The following is a 24,013-nucleotide window of genomic DNA, read 5'->3' as shown; positions in this document are numbered from 1 at the left end:
CATCCCCCAATAGCTAATAACACCTGGAATATGTGTTTGTGAAATACATGTATGTATGTATTTACTGACTATTCCTCCCATTTGAACCGTAAGTTCCATGTCATTTTATTCACTGGTATATGGCCAGTGCCTGGAAGAGCTCCTAGCACATAGTAGACACTTAATAGATACTCATCGAATAAATAGTAGAAAACCATTCATTTAGATTAAAACTTACAAAATTCAAAATCAGGCTGGGTGTAGTGGCTCCTGCCTGTAATCCTGGCACTTTGGAGGCCAAGGTGGGTGGATGAGGTCAGGAGTTTGAGAACAGCCTGGCCAATATGGTGAAACCCCATCTCTACTAAAAATACAAAAATTAGCCAAGAGTGGTGGTGGGTGCCTGTAATCCCAGCTACTTGGGAGGCTGAGGCATAAGAATTGCTTGAACCCAGGAGGCGGAGGTTGCAAGTGAACCTCTACACTCCAGCCTGGGCAACAGAGAAAGACTCCGTCTCAAAAAAAAAAAAAAATTCAAAATCAGATGCCAGCTGCTTTATGCCTCTCACTTAAAAAATACATGAAACTACTGGCTAAGAAGATTTATTTTTTAACCTATTGTAGCACTTGTATTTATTTATAATGGGGAAAACAATAGGAAAAGAGGTTTTGAAAAGTTCCCCAAATAGGTGATTCCGTCCTGAGCAGCTGCTCTCTGGAGCAGTAGTCGTTTATCTCTGTCCATCTTCTCTCCCCACTAAGTGCATGCCTCCACCCCATGGAAGAGTCAATGGACATGGACATAAGCCCCCTGAGGCCCCAGGACTATCTTTTCAGTTGTGAACTAAAGGCCGACGAAGGTGATCACTTTAAGGTGGATAATGATGAAAATGAATACTAGTTACCTTTAAGAATGTTCAGTTTAGGGGCTGGTGCAAAGGTTGAATTGCACATTTTTGAACCTGAGGCAATGAATTACGAAGGCAATCCCATTAAAGTAACACCGGCAACTTTGAAGTGTATATACAGCCAACGGCTTCCCTTGGGAGCTTTGAAATTACACCCCTCCATGGTCTTACGGTTGAAGTATGGACTTTGAAATAACCCACCCATGGTCTTTCAGTTGAAGTGTGGTTCAGGGCCAGTGTATATTAGCGGACAGCACTTACTATCTGTGGAGGAAGATGCAGAGTCAGAAGATGAAGAAGAGGAGGATGTGAAACTCTTAAGTATATCTGGAAAGCAATCTGCCCCTGGAGGTGGTAGCAAGTTTCCACAAAAAAAAAGTAAAATTTGCTGCTGCTGAAGAGGAAGAAGAAGGAGGAGGAGGAGGAGAAGGAGGAAGAAGAAGAGGAAAGAAGGAAGAAGAAAGAAGAAGAAGAAAGAAGAAGGAGGAGAAGAAGAAGAGGAGGAGGAGGAGGAGGAAGAGGAGGAGGTGGAAGAGGAAGAGGAAGAAGAAGAGGATTTTGAAGATGAGGAAACTGAAGAAAAAGTGCCAGTGAATAAATATATATGAGATACTTCTGCCGAGAACGCCCAAAATTCAAACCAGAATGGCAAAGACTTGACACCAAGATCAAAAAGACAAGAATCTTTCAAAAAACAGGAAAAAAACTCCTAAAACACCAAAAGACCTAGTTCTGTAAAAGACATTAAAGCAAAAATGCGGGTACAGAAAAAGGTGGTTCTCTTTCCAAAGTCGAAGCCAAGTTCATCAATTATGTGAAGAATTGCTTCTGGAAGACTGACCAGGAGGCTATTCAAGATCTCTGGCAACGGAGGAAGCCTCTTGAAGAAAATAGTTTAAACAGTTTTTTATAAGTTTTCCATCTTATTTCACTTCTATAACAGTTGATATTTGGCTGTCCTTTTATAATGCAGAATGAAAATTTTCCCTCCTGCGTTAATAAATGTTGTCCAGGTTCCGTGGCCAATAATGTGTTGTCCAAAATGCCTATTTAGGTTTTTGGTGTTGTTGGTTTGTTTGTTTTTTGAGACGGAGTCTCACCCTGTTGCCCAGGCTGGAGTGCAAAGGTGCCATCTCGGCTCACTGCAAACTCTGCCTCCCGGGTTCAAACGATTCTCCTGCGTCAGCCTCCTGAGTAGCTGGGATTACAGGTACCCACCACCACATCCAGCTAATTTTTGTATTTTTAGTAGAGACAAGGTTTCACCATGTTGGCAAGGCTGGTCTCGAACTCCTGACCTCGCGATCTGCCCGCCTTGGCCTCCCAAAGTGTTGGGATTACAAGCATGAGCCATCATGCCCATCCTAGTTTTTAAAGATGGAACTCCAGCCTTCACTTGGTTTTAAGTATGTATGGAATATTATGATAGGACATAGTAGTAGTGGGCGTCAGACATAGAAATGGTGGGGAGACAAAAATATACATGTGAAATAAACTCAGTATTTTAATAAAGTAGCACATTTTCTATTGAAAAAAAGTTCCCCAAATAACATTTATTTGGTGAAGTACAATCCTCTCTTTGAAATACATAAAACAGGTGAGCAATCATGCATATGAGGTTGGCCTGGCTGCACTAGGAATTCAGGGACAATTCAAGGCCATCTAATTCAGGCATGGTACTTGCATTTTGCTGCATCATGTTTTCTCTATGCCTATTTCAGCTGAGATCTTTTGGTTGAAAGAAACAAAGGTTAACTCAAGTGACCTCAAGGACACAAGGAAATAAAGGTTCTTGTGAAGGAATACAAAACTGGAAACTGTGGCATCATGTTGCCTGCTAGGAAATGGCAACCCTAGAAACCCTAGAAACGTCAGTGTCAAGAGCTTTTGGATCTTAACTGTAATATTAAAGCAATAACAGGATTAGTTCCTTTCTACATATCTGTTCTGTTTTTCTCTCCTTACCATATCTGACTTTGTCAGCCTCATTTTATTTCTTTAACTTTTTGCCTATGCCAACTCATAGCTTCTTCTTTTTATAACTTTCTAACATATACTTATGCATTATGGTCTCTTTAGCTTCTATTAAATTTTGATCATGTAGCTTCAGCATTTTTTTTTTTGAGACAGAATCTCACTGTGTTGCCCATTCTGGAGTGCAGTGGCACCATCTTGGCTCACTGCAACCTCTGCCTCCCAGGTTCAAGCGATTCTCCTGCCTCAGGCTCTTGAGTAGCCAGGATTACAGGCGCCTGCCACCACATCAGCTGGTTGTTTTGTATTTTTAGTAGAGACAGGATTTCAACTTGTTGGACAGGCTGGTCTGGAACTCTTGACCTCAGGTGATCCGCCCACCTTGGCCTCCCAAATTACTGAGATTACAGGTGTGAGCCACTAAGCCCAGCCAACCTTTCATAGTTAACTCTCCTCCTCTTTCCAAAGTCTCCAGTTCCAATTCTACAAAGAGTAAATGTGCTTAGATCGGCTGCTATTTTTTGTATCAGGGTCACTGTGGTCAGTCAAAGGATTGGCTGTCCTTGGGACTGCATCCTATTGTTTGTCCAGACAGCAGTGACAGCAGTATAGGGTCAAGTGGTCCCAGCTGGGGATGTCCTTTGTGTCATTAAAACAGTTCTCTTGCAAGGGACTGTGGATGGGGCAGGTATCACGACTTACTTGTGTAACACACACACGCTTCTCTCATTGAAAATTTTTTTTTTTTTTGAGACAAGTTCTTACTATGTCACCCATGTTGGAATGCAGTGGCACGATCACACATCACTGCAGCCTCAACCTCCTGGGCTCAAGCAATCCTCCCACTTCAGCCTCTCAAATAGCTAGGACTACAGACACGCACCACACACCCAGCTAATTTTGTTTATTTTCTGTAGAGACAAGTTTTCACTATGTTGCCCAGGCTCGTCTCAAGCTCCTGGACTCAAGTGATCCTCCTGCCTTGGCCTCCCAAACTGCTGGGATTACAGGAGTGAGCCACCATGCCTGACCCTGAAAAGACTTTTTTTCTCTTCCTTTTTATGAAGCAGACTGTGGAAATGTCTCATGACTCACCACAATAATCCTCCTCCAAGGTGCCTATTCTCAGGCTCAGTTAGAGGCCTGACCTCTTTATTGTAACCTGTATCACATTGTCTAGTAATCCTATCATATTTGTATCTCCTGTTTGATTGTGAGCATCTCACACTCAGATCTGTAATCTTATAGTCGGGGCCTCAGTGAATGATTACTAAAAAAGCAAGCTTTAACTTGATTAAGTATTAGGCAGGGAGTATTATTCACTCCCTGAAGAAAAAGAAGGGAGTGGGGACGGATTATTCTTTTTGACAGGAAAGGTGTGTGCAGCTCATTAATAAGGTTGTCCTGGCCAGGCCCAGTGGCTCATGCCTGTAATCCCAGCACTTTGGGAGGCTGAGGCGGGTGGATCACCTGAGGTCAGGAGTTCGAGACCAGCCCAGCCAACATGAAGAAACCCTGTCTCTACTAAAAATATAAAAATACAAAAATTAGCTGGGCATGGTGGGGCGTGCCTGTAATCCCAGCTACTCGGGAGGCTGAGGGAAGAGAATCGCTTGAACCTGGGGATCGGAGGTTGCAGTTAGCCGAGAATGTGCCATTGCACTCCAGCTTGGGTGACAAGAGTGAAACTACTCTGTCTCAAAAAAAAAAAAAAGGTTATCCTTATTAAGAACTGGATTTTTGGCCAGGTGCAGTGGCTCACGCTTGTAATCTCAGCACTTTGGGAGGCCAAGGCAGGCAGATCACCTGAGGTCAGGAGTTCGAGACCAGCCTGGCCAACATGGCGAAACCCCATCTCTACTAAAATACAAAGATTAGCTGGGCGAGGTGGCACACACCTGTAATCCCAGCTACCTGGGAGGCTGAGGTAGACGAATCACTTGAACCCAGGAGACGGAGGTTGCAGTGCACTGAGATCATGCCACTGCACTCCAGCCTGGGTAATAGAGTGAGACTCTGTCTCAAAAAACAAACAAAACAAGCTGGCTTTGGTGGGAAAATGTATGCTATTTGGCAAAGGAGCAGCCTCAGCAGTTTCCCAAAGCTTGTCTTCCTAAAATTCCTTGTGCAATGCCATTTGATCAAAAGTTCCTGGTTGGTGAAATTTGTGAAACATTGTCTTGAGAGCTTGTTTGGAGGTTCTAGCAGGGGAGCGCAGCTACTCGTATACCCTTGACCGAAGACCGGTCCTCCTCTATCGGGGATGGTCGTCCTCTTCGACCAAGCGCGCAGCTTCGGGAGGGACGCACATGGAGCGGTGAGGGAGGAAGGGGACACCCGCCTAGCCAGCCAGATCAGCCGAATCAACCCTGGCGATCAATGGGGTGACAGATGTCGCAGCCAGATCGCCCTCACATCCGAAACATTGTCTTAAAGAAAGTAAAGCAGGATGGGTGTGGTAGCTCACGCCTCTAGTTCCAGCTACTCTAAAGGCTAAAGTGGGAAGGTGGCTTGAGCCCAAGAGTTCCAGGCTGCACTAAGCCACCCAGCCTGGTCCATAGAGTGAGACTTTGTCTCAAAAAACAAAACAGACAAAGTAAAGCAGTTTTCTTTACTGTAGAGGTTATCAAAATGTGGTCTGTCTACCCCCAGGTATCTGAGTCCATTTCATGAAGTACATGAGGGTCTTCATTATTTTCATACAATACTAAGATGTTTGCTTTTTTCACTATGTGGAAAAAACACTATGTGGCATTTCATTTCTACCGATGGTATAAAGGCAATAGTGGTTTATATTGCTGGAGCATTAGAATGTCAAGGCAGTTGACATTGTGATGGTTAGTTTCATCATTATTAGTTTTTTTGTTTTTTTTTTTGAGACAGAGTCTTGCTCTGTCCCCAGGCTGGAGTGGAGTGCAGTGGTGCGATCTCGGCTTACTGCAAGCTCCGCCTCCTGGGTTCACGCCATTCTCTGGCCTCAGCCTCCGGAGTAGTTGGGACTACAGCGCCTGCCACCACACCCGGCTATTTTTTTTTGTATTTTTAGTAGAGATGGGGTTTCACCGTGGTCTCAATCTCCTGACCTCGTGATCCGCCTGCCTTGGCCTCCCAAAGTGCTGGAATTATAGGCGTCAGCCACTGTGCCTGGCCTATTATTATTATTTTGAGACAGAGTCTTGCTTTGTTGTCCAGGCTGCAGTGCAGCAGTGCAATCACGACTCATTGTAGCCTTGACATCCTAGGCTCAAGCCATCCTCCTGCCTCAGCACCTCCAGGCACCCACTGCCCCCACCCACATCCACCTTCAACAACAGCTGTGACTACAGGTGCGTGCCACCAAACCCAGCTAATTTTAAAAAATTTTTTGTAGAGATGGGGTTTCGTTATATTGCCCAGACTGGTCTTGAACTCCTGGGCTCAAGTGATCCTCCCAAGTAGGCCTCCCAATGTGCTGGGATTATAGGCTTGAGCCACCATGCCCAGCAATGGTTAATTTTAGATGTCAATTTGGCTGGGTGAAGGGAAGCCAAAATAGCTGATACACCATTTTTTATGGGTGTGTCTGTGAGCTGTTTCTGGAAAGAGATTAGCATTTGAATCAGTGGATTGAGTAAAGAAGATCTGCTCTCACCAATGTGGGTGGACACCAATGGGCTGCAAATCAGATAGAATAAAAAGGCAGAGGAAAGGCGAATTCACTCTCATCTGGAACTGGGACACTCTTCTGCTCCTGCCTTGGACATCTGAATTCCCAGTTATCGGGTCTTTGGACTCCGGGACTTGTACCAGCAGCATCCCCAGGTTCTCAGGCCTTCAGCCTTAGATGGAGAGTTAACCCATTCTGAGGCCAGCTTGCAGGTGGCTATCATGGGACTTCTCATAGTGAGCCAATTCCCCTAATAAATCCCTTCCTATCTATCTATGATCTATCTATGATCCATCTATCTATCTATCTATCTAGCTAGCTAGCTAGCTAGCTATTTATATGCTATTGGTTCTTTCTCTCTGCAGAACCCTAATACAGACACCAAACTTTACAGTAGTACTGCATATTGTACATATATAGTAGTAATTGTATTACTTACTGCCAACTACTCACAGTTTAAAAACAGAGGCAGTTTTACTTTAAAATGTTCTTGATGAAGCAGTAAAAAATCATGTCGTTTAAATATTCTGTGCAATATAGTGGGGAGCACACATAAAATAGTTCTCTTTACCACAATAAGATGATTGATATAAGGAAAGGCCCTTGTGTGATTGTGTGAATTGCCAGTTGAACTAACCACTTTTTCATGAACCACTGTTTCTTACTTGAAAGAACAACCAAGTAACTATTTTTACTCAGACTTGGTAATGTGGCAAACATTTACTCAAAAATGAAAATAATAAAACTGACACTGTTAAGAAAACAACTGATGGCATTTATTGCCAATGACAAGGTTCAAGATCTTAAGCAAAATTAGAATTTGGGGAGACTTCTGTATACTACTGTGAGACTGACAGCTTCCCAATACATAAAGCTGATGAGATTGATGGTGTTATTGAGAAAAATAAATTTTTGGTATTGTATAATGAAATATGTCAACCTTTGGAAGATCTGAATAACTCAGTGAATCAATATTTTCCAAAGACAGGCACAATTCAATAAAACCATGCATGAGTAAAAGATCCAGTCAGAGGTCTAATGTAATCAATGGACTCCAATGTGACAAAGTATGAAAAGTTAATAGATAGGATTTCTTTTTTTTTTTTTTTTTTTGAGACGGAGTCTCGCTGTTGCCCAGGCTGGAGTGCAGTGGTGCAATCTCGGCTCACTGCAAGCTCCGCCTCCCGGGTTCACGCCATTCTCCTGCCTCAGCCTCTCCGAGCAGCTGGGACTACAGGTGCCCGCCAACACGTCCGGCTAATTTTTTTTTGTAGTTTTAGTAGAGACGGGGTTTCACCGTGGTCTCGATCTCCTGACCTCGTGATCCGCCCGCCTCGGCCTCCCAAAGTGCTGGGATTACAAGCGTGAGCCACCGCGCCCGGCCTAATAGATAGGATTTCAATTTCTACACTGGAATTCACCTTGAAGAAACTACCACTGGTCAAGCTTTGGTGTAACATAAGGAAGAATATCATCCACAACGATCTGAAAAGGCTATTTAAATACTCTTCCTTTTTCCAACTACCTATCTGTGTGAGGCCACATTATCTTCAAATACCTGAACTAAAATAATATATTGCAACAGAGTGAATGCAGAATCAAGATACACAATCCAGCTGTCTTCTACTAAGCCAGACATTAAAGATATTTGCAACAATGTAAAACAATGTCACTCACTGTTTTTTGAAAATTATAGTTATTTTTAATTAAAAATATTTATAAGGCTGGTTGTGGTGGCTCACGCCTGTAATCTCAACACTTTGAGAGGCAGAAGCGAGAGGATTGCTTTAGTTCAGTAGTTCGAGACCAGCCTGGGCAACATGGTGAAACCCCATCTCTACAAAAAATACGAAAAAAAAGAAAAAAAATTAGTCAGGCGTGGTGGCACACACCTGTAGTCCCAGCTACTTGGGAGGCTGAGGAAGGAGAATCACTTCGGCCCAGGAGTTAGAGGCTGCAGTAAAGCTGTGATTGCACCACTGCATTCCAGCCTAGGTGAAGACCCTGTCTCAAAAAAAAACAAAAACAAAAACAGATGAAAAAAACGTAAGGCTGGGCACTGTGGCTCACGCCTGTAATCCCAGCACTTTGGGAGGAAAAGGTGGGTGGGTCACAAAGTCAGGAGTTCAAGACCAGTCTGGCCAGCATAGAGAAACCCCATCTCCAATAAAATTACAAAAAATTAGCCGGGTGTGGTGGTATGTGCCTGTAATCCCAGCTACTCGGGAGGCTGAGGCAGGAGAATCAGGTGAATCCAGGAGGTGGAGGTTGCAGTGAACCAAGATCACGCCATTGCACTCCAGCCTGGGTGACACTGCGAGACTCCGTCTGAAAAACAAACAAACAAACAAAAAACCTTAAAAATATTTTTTTACAAAATGTTATAAAATATTGGTAATGTGTGTGCTAGTTTTCAATTTCTTGTGTCTCAGCTATAAAGCCACCTTCCTTTGCTCTCCTTTGTGATAGTGGAGCCTAGACCCTGTCCTGAAAACATTTCTTTGCCCACTGGTGAAATGTGAAGCTGCGTCAGCAGAAGTCACTGAAGTGTCTCCTGACTGGATCCTAGCTATAGAACATGTAATGAGGCTTGTATTGTTATTTTAAAATGAACTAATTAAAAATTTATACTTTTCTCAGTTTTAATTTCTAACATAGTAAATAGTGATAGATATAGTCCATATAAAGAAAATATTTAACGCTTTTAAAAGTGTAAAAATAGGCCTGGTGTGGTGGTTCAAGCTTGTAATCCCAGCACTTTGGGAGGCCAAGACAGGCAGATTAGGTCAGGAGTTCCAGACCAGCTGGGCCAACATGATGAAACCCCATCTCTACTAAAAATACAAAAAAAATATAGCTGGGTATGGTGGCTCATGCCTGTAATACCAGCTACTTGGGAGGCTGAAGCAGGAGAATTGCTTGAACCTGGGAGGCGGAGGTTGCAGTGAGCCGAGATCGTGCCACTGCACCCAGCCTGGGTGACAGAGCGAGACTCCACCTCAAAATAAATAAATACGTATAAAAATAAATAAATAAAAGTGTAAAATTTTCATGAGATGAAAAGGATTGAGGGGCAGGTCCAGTAGCTCATGCCTGTAATCCCAGCACTTTGGGAGGCCAAGGTGGGAGCCTTACTTAAGCCAAGGAGTTCAAGACCAGCCTGGGCAACATGGCGAGACCTTGTCTCTATTAAAAGTAATAATAGAAAATAAAAATGTTGAGAACTGCTGCTTTACTGCAAGTCTTCTGTGAGTCTTTGATACACTAAAGCACATTGCAAATCTGAATTTAAACCTAAGTCTAATATATATAAAGCTGTAGGAGGCAGGGAAGTTGACAACTTTTAAGTCTTGAAAACTTGAAATCTTTCTTTTTCCTCATTCAGAAGTTCCTCTTTAAAAAATAGAAGAAAGAGATCACACCTTATCAACTAACAATGTAATTAAAATGTAGTGTATTTGCTGGAATTAGTTGACAGTAAAGGGAAGATATAATGGAACACTTGTTGATACTTAGAAGATGAAGTGTCTCTGCAGAGCAGTACCTGGGAAAAAATAAAAGAGAGGTGATGGTAGGTGAGAGGTTTTAGCCCAGTTACAACAAAATCTCACAGTAGTGTGTCAGAAACTGAAAGTTAAACAGTAAATTAACCCAGGCCCTTTTGTTAAGGAACTTAAAGCGTCCTGGGAAGACAGGGAAGTAATGAATATACCAGGAGGAAAAGAGAAGCACAATGAAGGACATTTGTTGGGAAGAGGGTCAAGGAAGACTTCCTTGGGAAAAGCTCTTCAGCTATCTCCTTGCCTGGCAGGAGGAGCATGGTGTCAAGAGGAGATCAGTGTGGGAAGACAGGGGTAGCTAGAGGGATGCCAAGCAGAGGTCACATCTCAGGACGGAACTTCTATTCTATATTAGGATTTTACTCTTGAGGCATTGGGAGGGTGTGGTAGGGTGTCTGAGGGGCCATAGAAAGGTTTTTTTTCTTTGTAGAGACGGGGTCTTGCTATGTTGCCCAGGCTGGTCTCCACCTCCTGGGCTCAAGTAATCCTTCTGCCTCAGCCTCCCAAAGTGCTAGAATTACAGGCATGCACCATGATGCCTGGCCAGAAAGTTTTTACCTATGGAAGAACAATTAAATGTTTCTTTTAGAGAGGCAAACAAACAATTAAACCACTTGAGAAACTAATGTATCAAGAACAAGACTAGGAAGCATGATATTGTATTATTCAACATTTTTCTGGAGCTATAACTAATCAGTGCAATAATACTACAAAAACACATAATCTACAAATTTATTCATTCAAGGTTGGGCATGGTGGCTCATGCCTGTAATCTCAGCACTTTGGGAGGCCGACGTGGGTAGATCATCTGAGGTCAGGAGTTCGAGACCAGCCTGACCAACATGGCAAAACCCCATCTCTACTGAAAATACAAAATTAGCCAGGCGTGTTGGCACATGCCTGTAATCCCAGCTACTCCAGAGGCTGAGGCAGGAGAATCACTTGATTCCAGGAGGTGGAGGCTGCAGTGAGCTGAGATGGCGCCATTGCACTCCAGCCTGGGGAACAAGGGCGAAACTTCATCTCAAAAAAAAACAAACAAAAAAATTCAGTCAGTCAGCAAATATTTATTAAGCACTTACTATGGGACAGGCACTGTAAGAATACGGCAATGAACAACAGTAAGAAGATCCCTAGCTTCAGAAAGAATCATTCTGGAAGAGAAAAAGTTGAAATCCCACTGGTCTGTCAGCATTTCATCTAGTAAAACACTTTCATCTTGGCTTCCTGACTTCACTCGTTTTGCTTGTTTTCACCCGCCTCTGCAGCCTCTCCTACTTTACTAGTTCCCTTTATTGACTTCTTTTTTTATGTTACTGCTAAATGCTGAGGTTTGATGTGGGTTCTTCTCTCTTCCCCGTACCTTCTCTTTGTTAGTGATAACATTCAGTCCCATCACTTCAAGTAACATCTATACTGTGCCAGGAAGTGCAGGCACTGGGGTAATGTAAAACCTAGACTGCATTTCACTTTCAAGTTCAGTTTGATCTTTCCCATCAGAGCTGTTTCACCTCTAGTCTTCCCCATCGCTATGAATAAAATCATGCAATCACCCTCCACCCAAGTTCTTAAGCTGGAAATGTTGGAGACATTCATAACCATTCACTCCCTCAGCTACTTTATTTAATCTACCGCTAAGATCCATAGGTTTTACCTCTACGGATTGTGCTTTTTGCACTGTGGTTTTGCATTGTTGAAATTCGCCATCTGAGTCAGGTGCGGTGGCTCACATCTGTAATCCTAGCACTTTGGGAAGCTGAGGCTGGCGTATCACTTGAGGCCAGGAGTTTGAGACCAGCCTGGACAACATGGCAAAATCCCATCTCTACTAAAAATACAAAAATTAGCCAGGCGTGGTGATGCACGCCTGTAATCTCAGCTACTCGGGAGGCTGTGGCAGGAGAATCACTTGAACCTGGGAGGTGGAGGTTGCAGTGAGCCGAGCTCTTGCCACTGCACTCCAGCCTGGATGACAGAGCAAGACTCCATCTCAAAAAAAAAAAAAAAAAATTTTTTTTTTTGAGTCAGATTCTCATCCTATTGCCCAGGCTGGAGTGCAGTGGTGCGATCTTGGCTCACTGAAGCCTCAATCTCCCTGACTCAAACAATCCTCCTGCCTCAGCTTCCTCAGTAGCTGGGACTACAGGCACATGCCACCACACCTGGCTAACTTTTTAAAATTTTTTGTAGAGATGGGGTTTTACCATGTTGCCCAGGCTGGTCTCGAACTCCTGAGCTCAAGTGATCCGCCCACCTTGGCCTCGTAAAATGCTGAGAATGCAGACATGAGCCACTGCACTCCGCTGAAAACCATTTCTTCTAGTAGAATGGTAACTGACAATGTAAAAGAAATGAGTTAGAAAAATCACTATTTTGCAGCCATCATAGTGATAATTAATTCAGCCAAGAGTCATGAATGGATGCTAAAATTAAAAGGTAAAATCTTAATGAAGAACAGGATATTTACATAATTGCAAATATGTTTCACATGTTTATTATTAATTACAGAGAGGAAAAATAATAACTTTACATAAAAATCCTGGCAGATATCATCATAAACAAATGGCCACATTTAGTGTAAACAATGGTAAGACAGACCTACATCTTATGTCTCCTAATATAATACAAAAGTCAAAACATCGTTTATGTAGTATCCTGTCAAAATGTGTAACCTCAGCTGGGCACGGTGGCTCATGCCAATAATCCCAGCACCTTAGGAGGCTGAGGCAGGAGGATCACTTGAGCCCAGGAGTTTGGGAACAGCCTGCGCAACATAGCAAAACCCCATCTCAAAAAAAAAAAAAAAAAAAATTAGCTGTACATGGTGCACAAGCATGGTCCCAGCTACTTGGGTGGCTGAGGTAGGAAGATTGCTCGAAACTGGGAGGTCAAGGCTGCAGTAAGCCATTATTGTGCCACTCTACTCCAGCCTGAAAGACAGAGCGAGTGCGATCCTGTCTCTTAAAAAAAAGGCCAGGTGGGTGGCTTATGCCTGTAAATCCCAGCTCTTTGGGAGACTGAGGTGGGCAGATAACCTGAGGTCAGGAGTTCGAGATCAGCCTGTCCAACATGGTGAAACCCCGTCTTTACCAAAAATATAAAAAATTAGCTGGGTGTTGTGGTGCACTCCTGTAATCCCACCTACTCGGAAGGCTGAGGCAGGAGAATCACTTGAACACAGGAGGCGGAGGTTGCAGTGAGCTGAGATTGTGCCGCTGCACTTCAGCCTGGGTGACAGAGTGAAACTCCATCAAAAAAAAAATATATATATATATATAAAATATATAAAATAAAAAAGATGTATATATTTAAGTATTTGGGGTAAGGGAAGGGACATGTCACAACTTATTTAAAAGTAGTTCAGGATAAAAGGTGTGTATAAAATTGGTTCTTATTATTTAATGTAGTTAGGTTCTGTAAAGGCACAACCAACACTGAATTAGCAAGCACTGAACTGCTGCTCCTAGAGGAAATACAGTTAAGCTCCTTCGAGCCTCTAGTCATGACATTTTTGACCACTGACCAATACATGACCTTATTTCATGTGTGTTTCTGTTTAAAGACACCTTATTCAATGTAGATTGTTGATTCATTAACATTGAACTAACAGTCAACAGCACTACAACTCATGCTTGAAGAAGCTTCTCTAACGTGCATTATTGCTCTGTAAGTGCAGCTTCCTTGCACTTAGGAACAGTAAACAGCTCTTCAACACTTTGCCTGGGGGCTGTTTTATACAGCAAAATCACCAACAGAAAGCACAAAAATATGAAAAACATGGCACTAACTAGACTACAAAAAAAGGACGCTTGTTTACAGTATAAGAGTGAAAATAAGAGGCAGAGTGTCACCTTTTTCAGTCTCAGCTGGAAATATGTGGATCAGGCAACTCAAATTTGTGTTGCCCTGTGCATATCTACAAAAGACAGCAAAAGTCCTTTGATTGATGATTGATTTGGGGGTTATGAATACATTTTGGCAAGTAGACAAATTCACAAATACAGAATCTGCAAATAGTGAGGACTGAAAGTGTGTGTGTTTGTGTGTGTGTATACACACACACACAAACACATATATACACATGGAACGAGAGTAAGAGCAAATGGTAAAACAAATCAAAATGTTAAACATTAGTGAACCTGGGTGAAGGATATATGAGAGTTGTAAGTAGCATTTATTTTTTGTGAGACAAAAATATGAAGAACATGGCACTAAATAGACTGCAAAAAAGGACACTTATTTGCAGGGTCTCACTTTGTCATCCAGGCTGGAGTGCAGCAGTACGATTAGGGCTCACTGCAGCCTCGACCTCCTGGGCTCAAGTGATCCTTTCAACTCAGCCTCCCAAGTAGCTGGAGCTACAGGCGCATGCCACCACATCCAGCTAGTTTTTAAAATGTTTTGCTATGTTGCCCAGGCTGGTCTCAAACTCCTGGGTTCAAGTAATCTTCTTACCTTAGCCACTCAAAGTGCTGGGATTACAGGTACGAGCCATTGCGCCCAACTGCAAGTGGGACTTCTCGCAACTCTTTAAATTTGAAATTATTTGAAATGAAAAGTTTAAAAATTCAATAAATTCATATTACTCCTCAGCTTAAAATATTTAAATTGCTTTTATGTGCACATCACACATCCTTTAAGACCCTGAAGAGTCAGGCCCCTATCTGCCTCTCCAATATAATTCAGGCCACTGTCCCTCCAGCTTCCTCTGGCCAGTCTCAGAGGCTTTCTTTTAATTCCTGGAACACTTCCTAGCTCCCTATCTAAATTAGATTCTGTTTATTATTCTCTTTCAAAGCACAGCATTTATCACAATTTATAATTATACATGCAAACAATTATGTGTGCTTGTTTAATAAATGTTATGTATAAAATAATAATTATGAAGACATTTTAGAAATGGGGAATTATTGAGGTGACCTGATTTAAATGTTTAGGCATGGAAAATTATTTAGGTAAAGTTAAGTTCTATATTACATACAAAATTATTCATACACTGCCCACAGTAGCAAACATAAAATGGACAAGAATTAGAAATAGTATGCAAATGCCTGATGTGGTGGTTCACACCTATAACCCTAGCACTTTGAGAGGCCTCAAACAGGAGGATTGCTTGAGGCCAGGAGTTCGAGACCAGCTTGGGCAACAAAGCAAGAGCCCTGCTGTCTGTACAAAAATAATAAAAATAAATGAAGTAATCAGGAATAAGGATGGAATTATAAACAGATGAAAATTATTAAGTTTTTAAGGCTGCTTTTAGTAAGAAAGAAAATAATACCACTTCAAAGACTGATTACAATTTTATATGCTAAACAAATATTTTGAATAAAAATCTCTGGCCAGCCATGGTGGTTTGGTCCTGTAATCCCAACACTCTGGGAGACAGGAGGATTGTTTGAGGCCAGAAGTTCAAGACCACCTGGGTAACATGAAATACTGTGTCTACAAAACAAACTAAAAAATTAGGTGGATGTGGTGGTGTGAACTCTGTAGTCCCAGCTACTTGGGAGGCTGAGGTCGGTGATTGCTTGAACCCAGGATTTTGAGGCTGCAGTTAGCTATCATGACACTACTGTTCTCCAGCCTATGAGACACAGAAAGACTCTGTCTCTAAAAAATAAAATAAAATAAAATAAAAAATAGAGTAGAGTATAGAATGAAGAAGGAGCAAGGCTGGAGGTGTGGAGGGAACCCAGTTAGAATAATTCAAGAGCGCATTTTTAGGTATGAATTAAGAGAGTGACAGTGGGAATGAGAGAGACTGATGGATTCTAGGGATACTACAGAATTGATTATGAGATTGACAAGATCTAATGACTGATTGAAACAAGTGAAGAGGCTGGGCGCAGTGGCTCACGCTTGTAATCCCAGCACTTTGGGAGGCCGAGGCGGGTGGATCACGAGGTCAGGAGATTGAGACCACGGTGAAACCTTGTCTCTACTAAAAATACAAAAAATTAGCCGGGCGTGGTGGCGGACGCCTGTAGTCCCAGCTACTCGGAGAGGCTGAGGCAGGAGAATGGCGTGAACCCGGGAGGCGGAGCTTGCAGTGAGCCGAGACTGCGCCACTGCACTCCAGCCTGGGCGACAGAGCGAGACTCCGTCTCAAAAAAAAAAAAAAAAAAAAAAGAAAGAAAGAAACAAGTGAAGAATGGGAAAAACTCAAGGTCAATTGTTTTGTGTGTGTGTGTGTGTGTGTGTGATAGTTTCCCTCTGTCGCCCAGGCTGGAGTGCAGTGGCTCGATCTCGGCTCACTGCAGCCTCTGCCTCCTGGGTTCAAGCAATTCTCCCTGCCTCAGCCTCCCGAGTAGCTGGGATTGCAGGTGCCTGCCACCACGTCTGGCTAAATTTTGTATATTTAGTAGAGAAGAGGTTTCGCCACGTTGGCCAGGCTGGTCTTCAACTCCTGACCTCCGGTGATCTGCCCTCCTGGGCCTCCCAAAGTGCTGGAATTACAGGAGTGAGCCACCACACCTAGCCTCGAGGTCAATTCTTAATTTTTCATTTTGTGTCACTGGAGGGAGGTTGATCTGGTTCACTGATACAGGGACCATTGGAGAAAAAGCAGGTTTGAAGATGAGATACAGCCGGCTTTCTGTATCCTTGGGTTGCGTATCTGCAGATTCAACCAAGCGCAGGTTGAAATCTGCATATATGGAGAGGCAACTGCTGACCATAATAAGTTTAGCTTTAACTTATGGGACACCCAGGTGAATACACTAGGCAGTTGTTTGTATAGGTCTTGAGGCCAGGAGAGATATCTGGGGTCAAAGATACAGGAAGTCAAAAACATACAGATAGAAATGAAGTCATGGAGGTAAATGTCATCACCCAATAAAAATATAGACAGAAAAGAAAGCTGAAATATTTAAGCCCCTATTACTATATGAAGAATTGTAGGAGGCATCACGGGTACAGAGACGGGACAAAATTTCTGTCTCTGAGGTGCTAAAGCTTGGGAGTGGGAAAGGAAAGGGTCACACAAGTGCTTTTTGTCAGGTATCTACTAAGTATTCGGTTCTCTCTTCTCGTCCTCAAATTAACATGACACAGCCCACTAAACTGTGATAGGCAAGAAAAACCTGAATAACAATATAATGAGTGCTATGATAATGTGCTATGGGAGGGGGAAGAGAGGCTTAGATTATTGACTTTTGAAGCCAGATAGGAATTGGCCAGGTAGAACATGGGGAAGGTCTTTGAAGAAAAGTAAAATAATGTATTCAAAGTCATGAAGTCAAGAGAGACCTTGGAATATTTGCAAAATTCCTGTAGTTCTGTATGCTGCCATTACAAGGTGCCCATGGCTACATGGCAGAGTAGAATTGATTGGACAATTTAATAGGTGCCAGATCATAATTAATGTGGTACATCATGCTTCTTGAGATTTTATCCTGTGGGTAACGGGTGGATGTTAAGAAGTGGTAAGTAGGAGAGCTGTATAATTAAATTTGCATTTTAGGAAGATTGTCCTAGAAACAGTGGGAAACATAGATTGGACTGGAGAAAGGGAGAATGATTAGAAAGGAATTTACACAAGTTCCCACCACCACAAATATCCATCTACCAGTGTCTATAGCCAAGAATTCTGCTTTCCCTTCTCTTGCCATAGATGAATGGTCTATTGCTCTTATCAAAGCTCAACCCCTCCACTTGTGCACTAGATTAAAAAAAATTTTTTTTAGAGATGGGGGTCTTACTATGTTGCACCAGCTACAGTGCAGTTGCTAATCACAGGCAGGATTACAGTGCACTACAACCTCAAAGTCCTCAAGTGATCCTCCTGCCTCAGCTTCCGAAGGAGCTGGGACTACAGGCGCACACTTGTGCACTATATTTTATCCCTTTTTTTGCCTTCAAGGACATGGCTCCAACAATTCAAATATTTCTCTTTATTCCTCTATCAGCAGTTTTTCCCTCCCTACTGGAACACTGCCATCAGCGTACAAACATGAAGTTATTGCAAAGAAAATCTCTTTCTTGACCTCATCCCTTCCCCCATGGCCCCATTTTTTTCTCCCTTACTTTGCATTATAACTTTACATTTCCATCCATTAGTTCATGAATGTACTCTAAATAGGCTTTCATGCCCGTATTCCACAGGACTACTCTTGTCAAAGTTACCAGTGATGCCCACATTGTGTTGCTCTACGGAACAGGCACTCCCCAGTCCTCATTTTACTTGACCTACCTGCTGCATTTGATACAGTCGATCACCCTCTTCTCTAAAGCTAATTTTTTTTTTTTTTTTTTTTTTTTTTTGAGACAGAGTCTTACTCTGTTACAGGCTGGAATGCAGTGGCATGATCTCGGCTCACTGCAACCTCTGCCTCCTGGGTTCAAGAGATTCTTGTGCCTCAGCGTCCCAGGTAGCTGGGACTACAGGCATGTGCCACCACACCAGGCCAATTTTTGTTTTTTTTGTAAACATGGAGTTTCGCCATGTTGGCCAGGCTTGTCTCAAACTCCTGGCCTCAAGTGACCCACCCACCTCAGCCTCCCAAAGTGTTGGTATTACAGGCATGAGCCACTGTGCCCAGCCTAACTGATGTATTCTTTTTTGCCAAGCTCATAGTAAGCACTCAATACATATTACATAGATGAATGACTGAAGGTAGGTAGGGAGGAGAGGCTTTTGAAAATAATATAATTCAAGAAAATTGGTGTTATAATACAAAGCATAAAATTCTGTGTTTGTAGGATCTTTTACAAAAGAAATACTATTTTTGGGATTTTTGGCTTCTTGAACAGTCTTATTACTTTTTCCACACTTAATGTGAAGTGAAAAGAAATGATTACTCTCACTGAGAAAATAGCCTGTCTTCTTAGGTTAAGACAGTATTTGTAATAAGCTTCTGCTTGGCATAGCTTCAGCAAGCTACCATATTTGTCCAGGTTCATGAGATCCATTAAAGGTACTTGGATGCTATGTTGAGGAGACTGGAGAGTATTTAGCTGTGCTTACAGATTTCAATTATCACTAAGAATATATATTTTAAGAAAAAGCTTGTTTTAATTTTGGATTATGCAAATAAGACACATTCACTGGAGGAAAATTAGAAAATGCAGAGAGACAAAAATTATCACTTAGAATGTCTCTAAATAGAAATATCTTCCATTAATAGTTTTGCGTGTAATCTAATTTTTTATGAGTATCTGTTTATTGGTTAATAATTGTTTTTTTCTTTTGAGATGGAGTTGTGCTCTGTCACCTAGGCTGGAGTGCAGTGGTACGATCTCAGCTCACTGCAACCTCCATCTTTCAGGTTCAAGCAATTCTCCTACCTCAGCCTCCCAAGTAGCTGGGATTACAGGTGTGCACTACCACGCCCAGCTAATTTTTGTATTTTTAATAGAGACGGGGTTTCGCCATGTTGGTCAGGCTGGTCTTGAACTCCTGGCCTCAAGCAATCCTCCTGCTTGAGGCCTCTCAAAGTGCTAGGATTATAGGCAGGAACCACCACATCAGGTATTTGCATATTATAAACAATTATAGGAAAAATGGGTGGCTCACTCCTGTAATCCCAGCACTTTGGGAGGCTGAGGCAGGAGGATCACTTGAGTCCAAGAGTTTGAAATCAGCCTTGGCAACATATTGCCGAAATTACTTTTGCACCAACCTAATAGTTAAACCGTTGTCTTTGCAAAACAAACAAACAAACAAAATTAGCTAGGCATGGTGGTACAGCCTGTGGTCCCCAGCTACTTGGGAGGCTAAGGTGAAAGGATTTCTTGAGCCCAGGAGGTTGAAGCTGCAAGTGAGCCATGATGGCCTCACTGAACTACTCTGGGTGACAGAGACAGGGATACCCTGTTCTCCCTTGCACAACCTCACTGCCACCCCGCCCCACCCTGCCGCAACACACACACACACACACACACACACACCAGAGAGAGAGAGAGAGAGAGAAAGAAAGAAATGCATAAGGTTAACTTTATGAAAAAATATAGTTCCCCAACCAAGTCTCTTTGTAATTTGATGGTGGAGGTTAATTACCTATCTAAACAAAGTATGTGAGTTGAGGGTGGGGGGTCTAGTGGAAATTTAGAAAGGGAGAGTTCTATAAACAAAGTTTGATCCTTCCGTACCCAAGTATCTATTGAAACATACTATATGGAGGGAAAAAAAAAAAACCAAGCATAATTTGGCCAGTTAGTGAAGAACATATCTAAGATTCAAATACACGACACCATTTTGCTTCACTGAAAATGTTGCATAGCTTCATTCAATTCATTACCTTAGCAAATATTTATTAAATGCCTTTTATGCTCAAGGCATTTTGCCAAGGGCACTGTGGGATACATGATTAATCAGACGTTTTTGGAGTAACGGAAAGAGATGTACTTTGGCATCACACTGACGAGTTTGAATTCCAGCTTCTTGGAAACATTACTCTTTTAACTGCAGTTTTTCAGTTTGTAAAATGAAGGAGTTAGAAAAAGGAAATGCATCTCTTGGTGACCAGCACACAGGAGGTGCTCAATAAATTGAGTTTTTCTCTCCCCAACTCCACTTTGAGGCATTTGCTAGAAGGTAAGTGATCAGGGAATTCACCATAGAAAGGGAGGAAGTGTGATTGATTTAGGTCATGAGATGGATTTAGACTCGTCAGGAAGTGAGAGACAGTAAAGGTAGTAAGTGTGTGGACTTTACTAGATCTTGTGAGTAGATCTTATCTAAACGTGCTGGCACACGTTTCCAGAGAGGTGGAAAAGCAGGAGCTGTAACCATCAGGTTGCCTGCTATTTTAGTCCACTTGGGCTTCTATAATGAAATATCATAAACTGGGTAGCTTATAAAAAGAGAAATTTATGTCCCATAATTGCAGAGGTCGGGAAGTTCAAGATCAAGGCAGATGTGGTATCTGATGAGAGTCTACTTCCTAGACAGCAGTCTTTTTACTATAACCTCACATGCTGGAAGGGGTGAGGGATCTTTCTGAGGTTTTTTTTTTTAATTATTTATTTAATGTATTTAACTGATAAATAATAATTGTATGTATTTATGAGGTATCATGTTATGTTTTCATGTGTCGTGAAATAATTAAATCAAGTTAACATATTCATCACTTTAACATGATTTGTCCTGAATGGAATCCCATTCATGAGGGCTCCACCCTTATGATCTAATCACCTTTCAAAGGCCCCACCTTCTAATACTATCAACTTCAGCTTTAGCATTTTAACACTTAGTTGGGGGTATAACCCTAGCACTTTGGGAGGCCCAGGCAGGAGCTCAGGAATTGGAGACCAGCCTGGACAATATAACGAGATCCCGTTTTTGCAAGGCATAGTGCCACTCTCCTGTAGTTCCAGCTACTCGGGAGTCTGAGGTAGGAGGGTAGGAGGATCACTTGAGCCCTGGAGGTGGAGGCTGCAATGAGCCAATGGTGCCACTGCACTCCAGCCTGGGTGACAGAGTTAGATCCTGTTTCCCAAACAAAACAAAACAAAACACCACAACATTCAGATCATAGCATCTGCCTGCTTGTAAAATCGTCTTTCAGTGCAGTGTTGGTTCCTAAAAACATGCAATATTATAACTTTAGCTTGAAATTTTTTTTTTTTTTTTTTTTTTTGAGACGGAGTCTTGCTCTGTCTCCCGGGCTGGAGTGCAGTGGCGCGATCTCGGCTCACTGCGAGCTCCGCCTCCCGGGTTCACGCCATTCTCCTGCCTCAGCCTCCCGAGTAGCTGGGACTACAGGCGCCCGCCAACACGCCCGGCTAATTTTTTGTATTTTTAGTAGAGACGGGGTTTCACCGTGTTAGCCAGGATGGTCTCGATCTCCTGACCTCGTGATCCGCCCGCCTTGGCCTCCCAAAGTGCTGGGATTACAGGCTTGAGCCACCGCGCCCGGCCAAGAGCCAAGTTTTTTCATATCGATTCACTCAACACCTTTTATTTATCCAGATAATATCTAGGATCGCACTTAATATCTAAGTGCTAGAATCTAATTATATAGATATCAAAAGGCATTAAGTTTTGAAGAAGACAGACATACAATTTTAATGTTTAGAGGTGATAGAGACACCTATAGCAGCACCAAAGAAGAAACGATTTTCCATTTAAGATTTTAGGCAGTTTAACTCTAAAATATGAAAATAGGCACATCTCACAGACTATAAAACTATACACCATTTTAATTTTTACAATGTCAATTCTAACTGCTAATTTTAGCAACGCTTCAGTGTGAAGACAGCAGAGAAAAACAGTGAAAATGCTTGATTGAATTCTTATTGAGTCACTCTTCTCGGAAATCAGTCCTCCCCATTTTCTCCTTAAAAAATAGAATCCTGGAGATAGTCTAGTCCTGGCTTTTCGAGGAACACACTACGGGGGACACAAGGAGAGGAACACGGATGCTGCACTTTTCCAAGTGCAGCTTGCCCCTCCCACGTGATAGGTTTCTGGCATCGCCCCTCCTTGCTGGCGATTCTGGGGAAGATTTTAACGCTCCCTGGAGCCGTCCCCAGTGACGTCACGGACGCGGCTCCGCTCCTTGGCCAATCACGCGGCCGGATCCCGGGGAAACCCGGGGCGGCGGCGGCGGCCTGGGCGCGTGCGCGAGGTCTCCGCGTGGCTATATAAACATGGCTGGCGTGGCCGCGCGGTGGGGCCGTGCCAAGCGCGCGTAGGGGGCTGTGGGCGCTACGGGTTCGTAGTTTTGAAATTTCTGGCGGGGGAGCAGCTGCACAGTTAGGCTCGAGGTGTGAGCGACGACCTTCCGGGAGCCGCACGTCCAGGCTCCCCCGCAGCGGGACCCGAGCCTGAGGCGCCGGGCTGAGGCAGCGCACGTGTGAGCGCCGCTGAGGAAGCTGCGAGAGGTCGGGCGGGTGTCGCTCCGGGGGCAGTCCAGGCTCGCGCGGACGGGAGAAAGGTCCGGGACGTGCGTGTCCTGCGGTGCAGCCGGCGCCCGTCACTGACTTAGCTGCTGCGGCCCCCGCGCCTCTCCCCAGCGATGCTGTGGAGCCCGAACCGCACCAGAGTCGGCTGCCGCGCGCCAAGCCTCCCCTCCCCTCTGCTCCCGGAACCGCAGCGCCGCAGCTGCCGCTGAGCCCCTGGGGGATGCCCGCCGGCCTCACCGAACCCGCCGGCGCCGCTCCCCCGGCTACTGTGAGCGCCTCGGGGACCGTGACCATGGCCCCAGCCGGGGCGCTGCCGGTGCGGGTGGAGAGCACTCCGGTGGCCCTGGGCGCCGTGACTAAGGCTCCTGTCAGCGTCTGCGTGGAGCCCACGGCGTCCCAGCCCTTGCGGTCCCCCGTGGGGACCCTGGTGACCAAAGTGGCTCCGGTCAGCGCCCCTCCTAAACTCAGCAGCGGCCCTAGGCTGCCTGCTCCTCAGATAGTCGCCGTGAAAGCCCCCAACACCACGACAATCCAGTTTCCTGCTAATTTGCAGCTTCCTCCAGGTATGTTGATCACCCTTTCCAGCCTCGTCTGTCGGTCCAGCTGGCGGCGACGGGAAAAGTCGCAGCCCCAGATTGCTCCTAAAAAAACCTCTGAGCCACGGGAACCTTTCATAATCTTGACTTTACAGTTAACATATTCTTTTTGCGTCATTACTGCATAGTTTTTCTTTTCATATTTAAGGTAAGAATCTTTTCACCTAAGTGACACAGTAAAAAGCTCCATCAGCGTATTCGGGGCGGGGGTGCTTTCGGGCACTGGCTCTTAAGTGGGGGAGATGATATAGCTGAAGTTAATTTCCATGTAGAGGATGGACCAGTTTCTACCGTGGATTTCCATATGCTTAGATTATGTAGAAGTGCGTTGTACTTATTTTATTAATTATGAATGAATGAACGAATGAGGTGTGGTTTCGCTCTGTCGCCCAGTCTGGAGTGCAGTGACACGATCACGGCTCACTGGAACCTCGAACTCCTGGGCCCAATCCATCCTCCCGCCTTGGCCTCCCAAAGTGCTGGGATTACAGGTGTGAACCACCG

At 43.7% G+C, this 24,013-nt stretch overlaps 1 protein-coding gene and 1 pseudogene across 1 annotated transcript in view; both read left to right on the top strand.

Moving 5' to 3' along the window:
- Nucleotides 1-757: 757 nt before the first annotated feature.
- LOC100581246 lies at nucleotides 758-1,800 on the top strand (annotated as a pseudogene).
- A 20,844-nt stretch (nucleotides 1,801-22,644) lies between these two features.
- The window catches only part of TAF4B (TATA-box binding protein associated factor 4b), a 167,913-nt gene continuing 166,544 nt past the window's right edge, over nucleotides 22,645-24,013 (top strand). The window contains exon 1 of the mRNA XM_003261982.4: nucleotides 22,645-23,476. Within this exon, the coding sequence (XP_003262030.1) occupies nucleotides 23,134-23,476 (343 nt within the window). The 5' untranslated portion in view covers nucleotides 22,645-23,133. The remainder of the gene's footprint in view (nucleotides 23,477-24,013) is intronic.

This window comes from Nomascus leucogenys, chromosome 4, assembly GCF_006542625.1.
Source record: "Nomascus leucogenys isolate Asia chromosome 4, Asia_NLE_v1, whole genome shotgun sequence".
Taxonomy (NCBI): domain Eukaryota; kingdom Metazoa; phylum Chordata; class Mammalia; order Primates; family Hylobatidae; genus Nomascus; species Nomascus leucogenys.
This window is presented reverse-complemented; position numbering and strand designations above follow the sequence as displayed.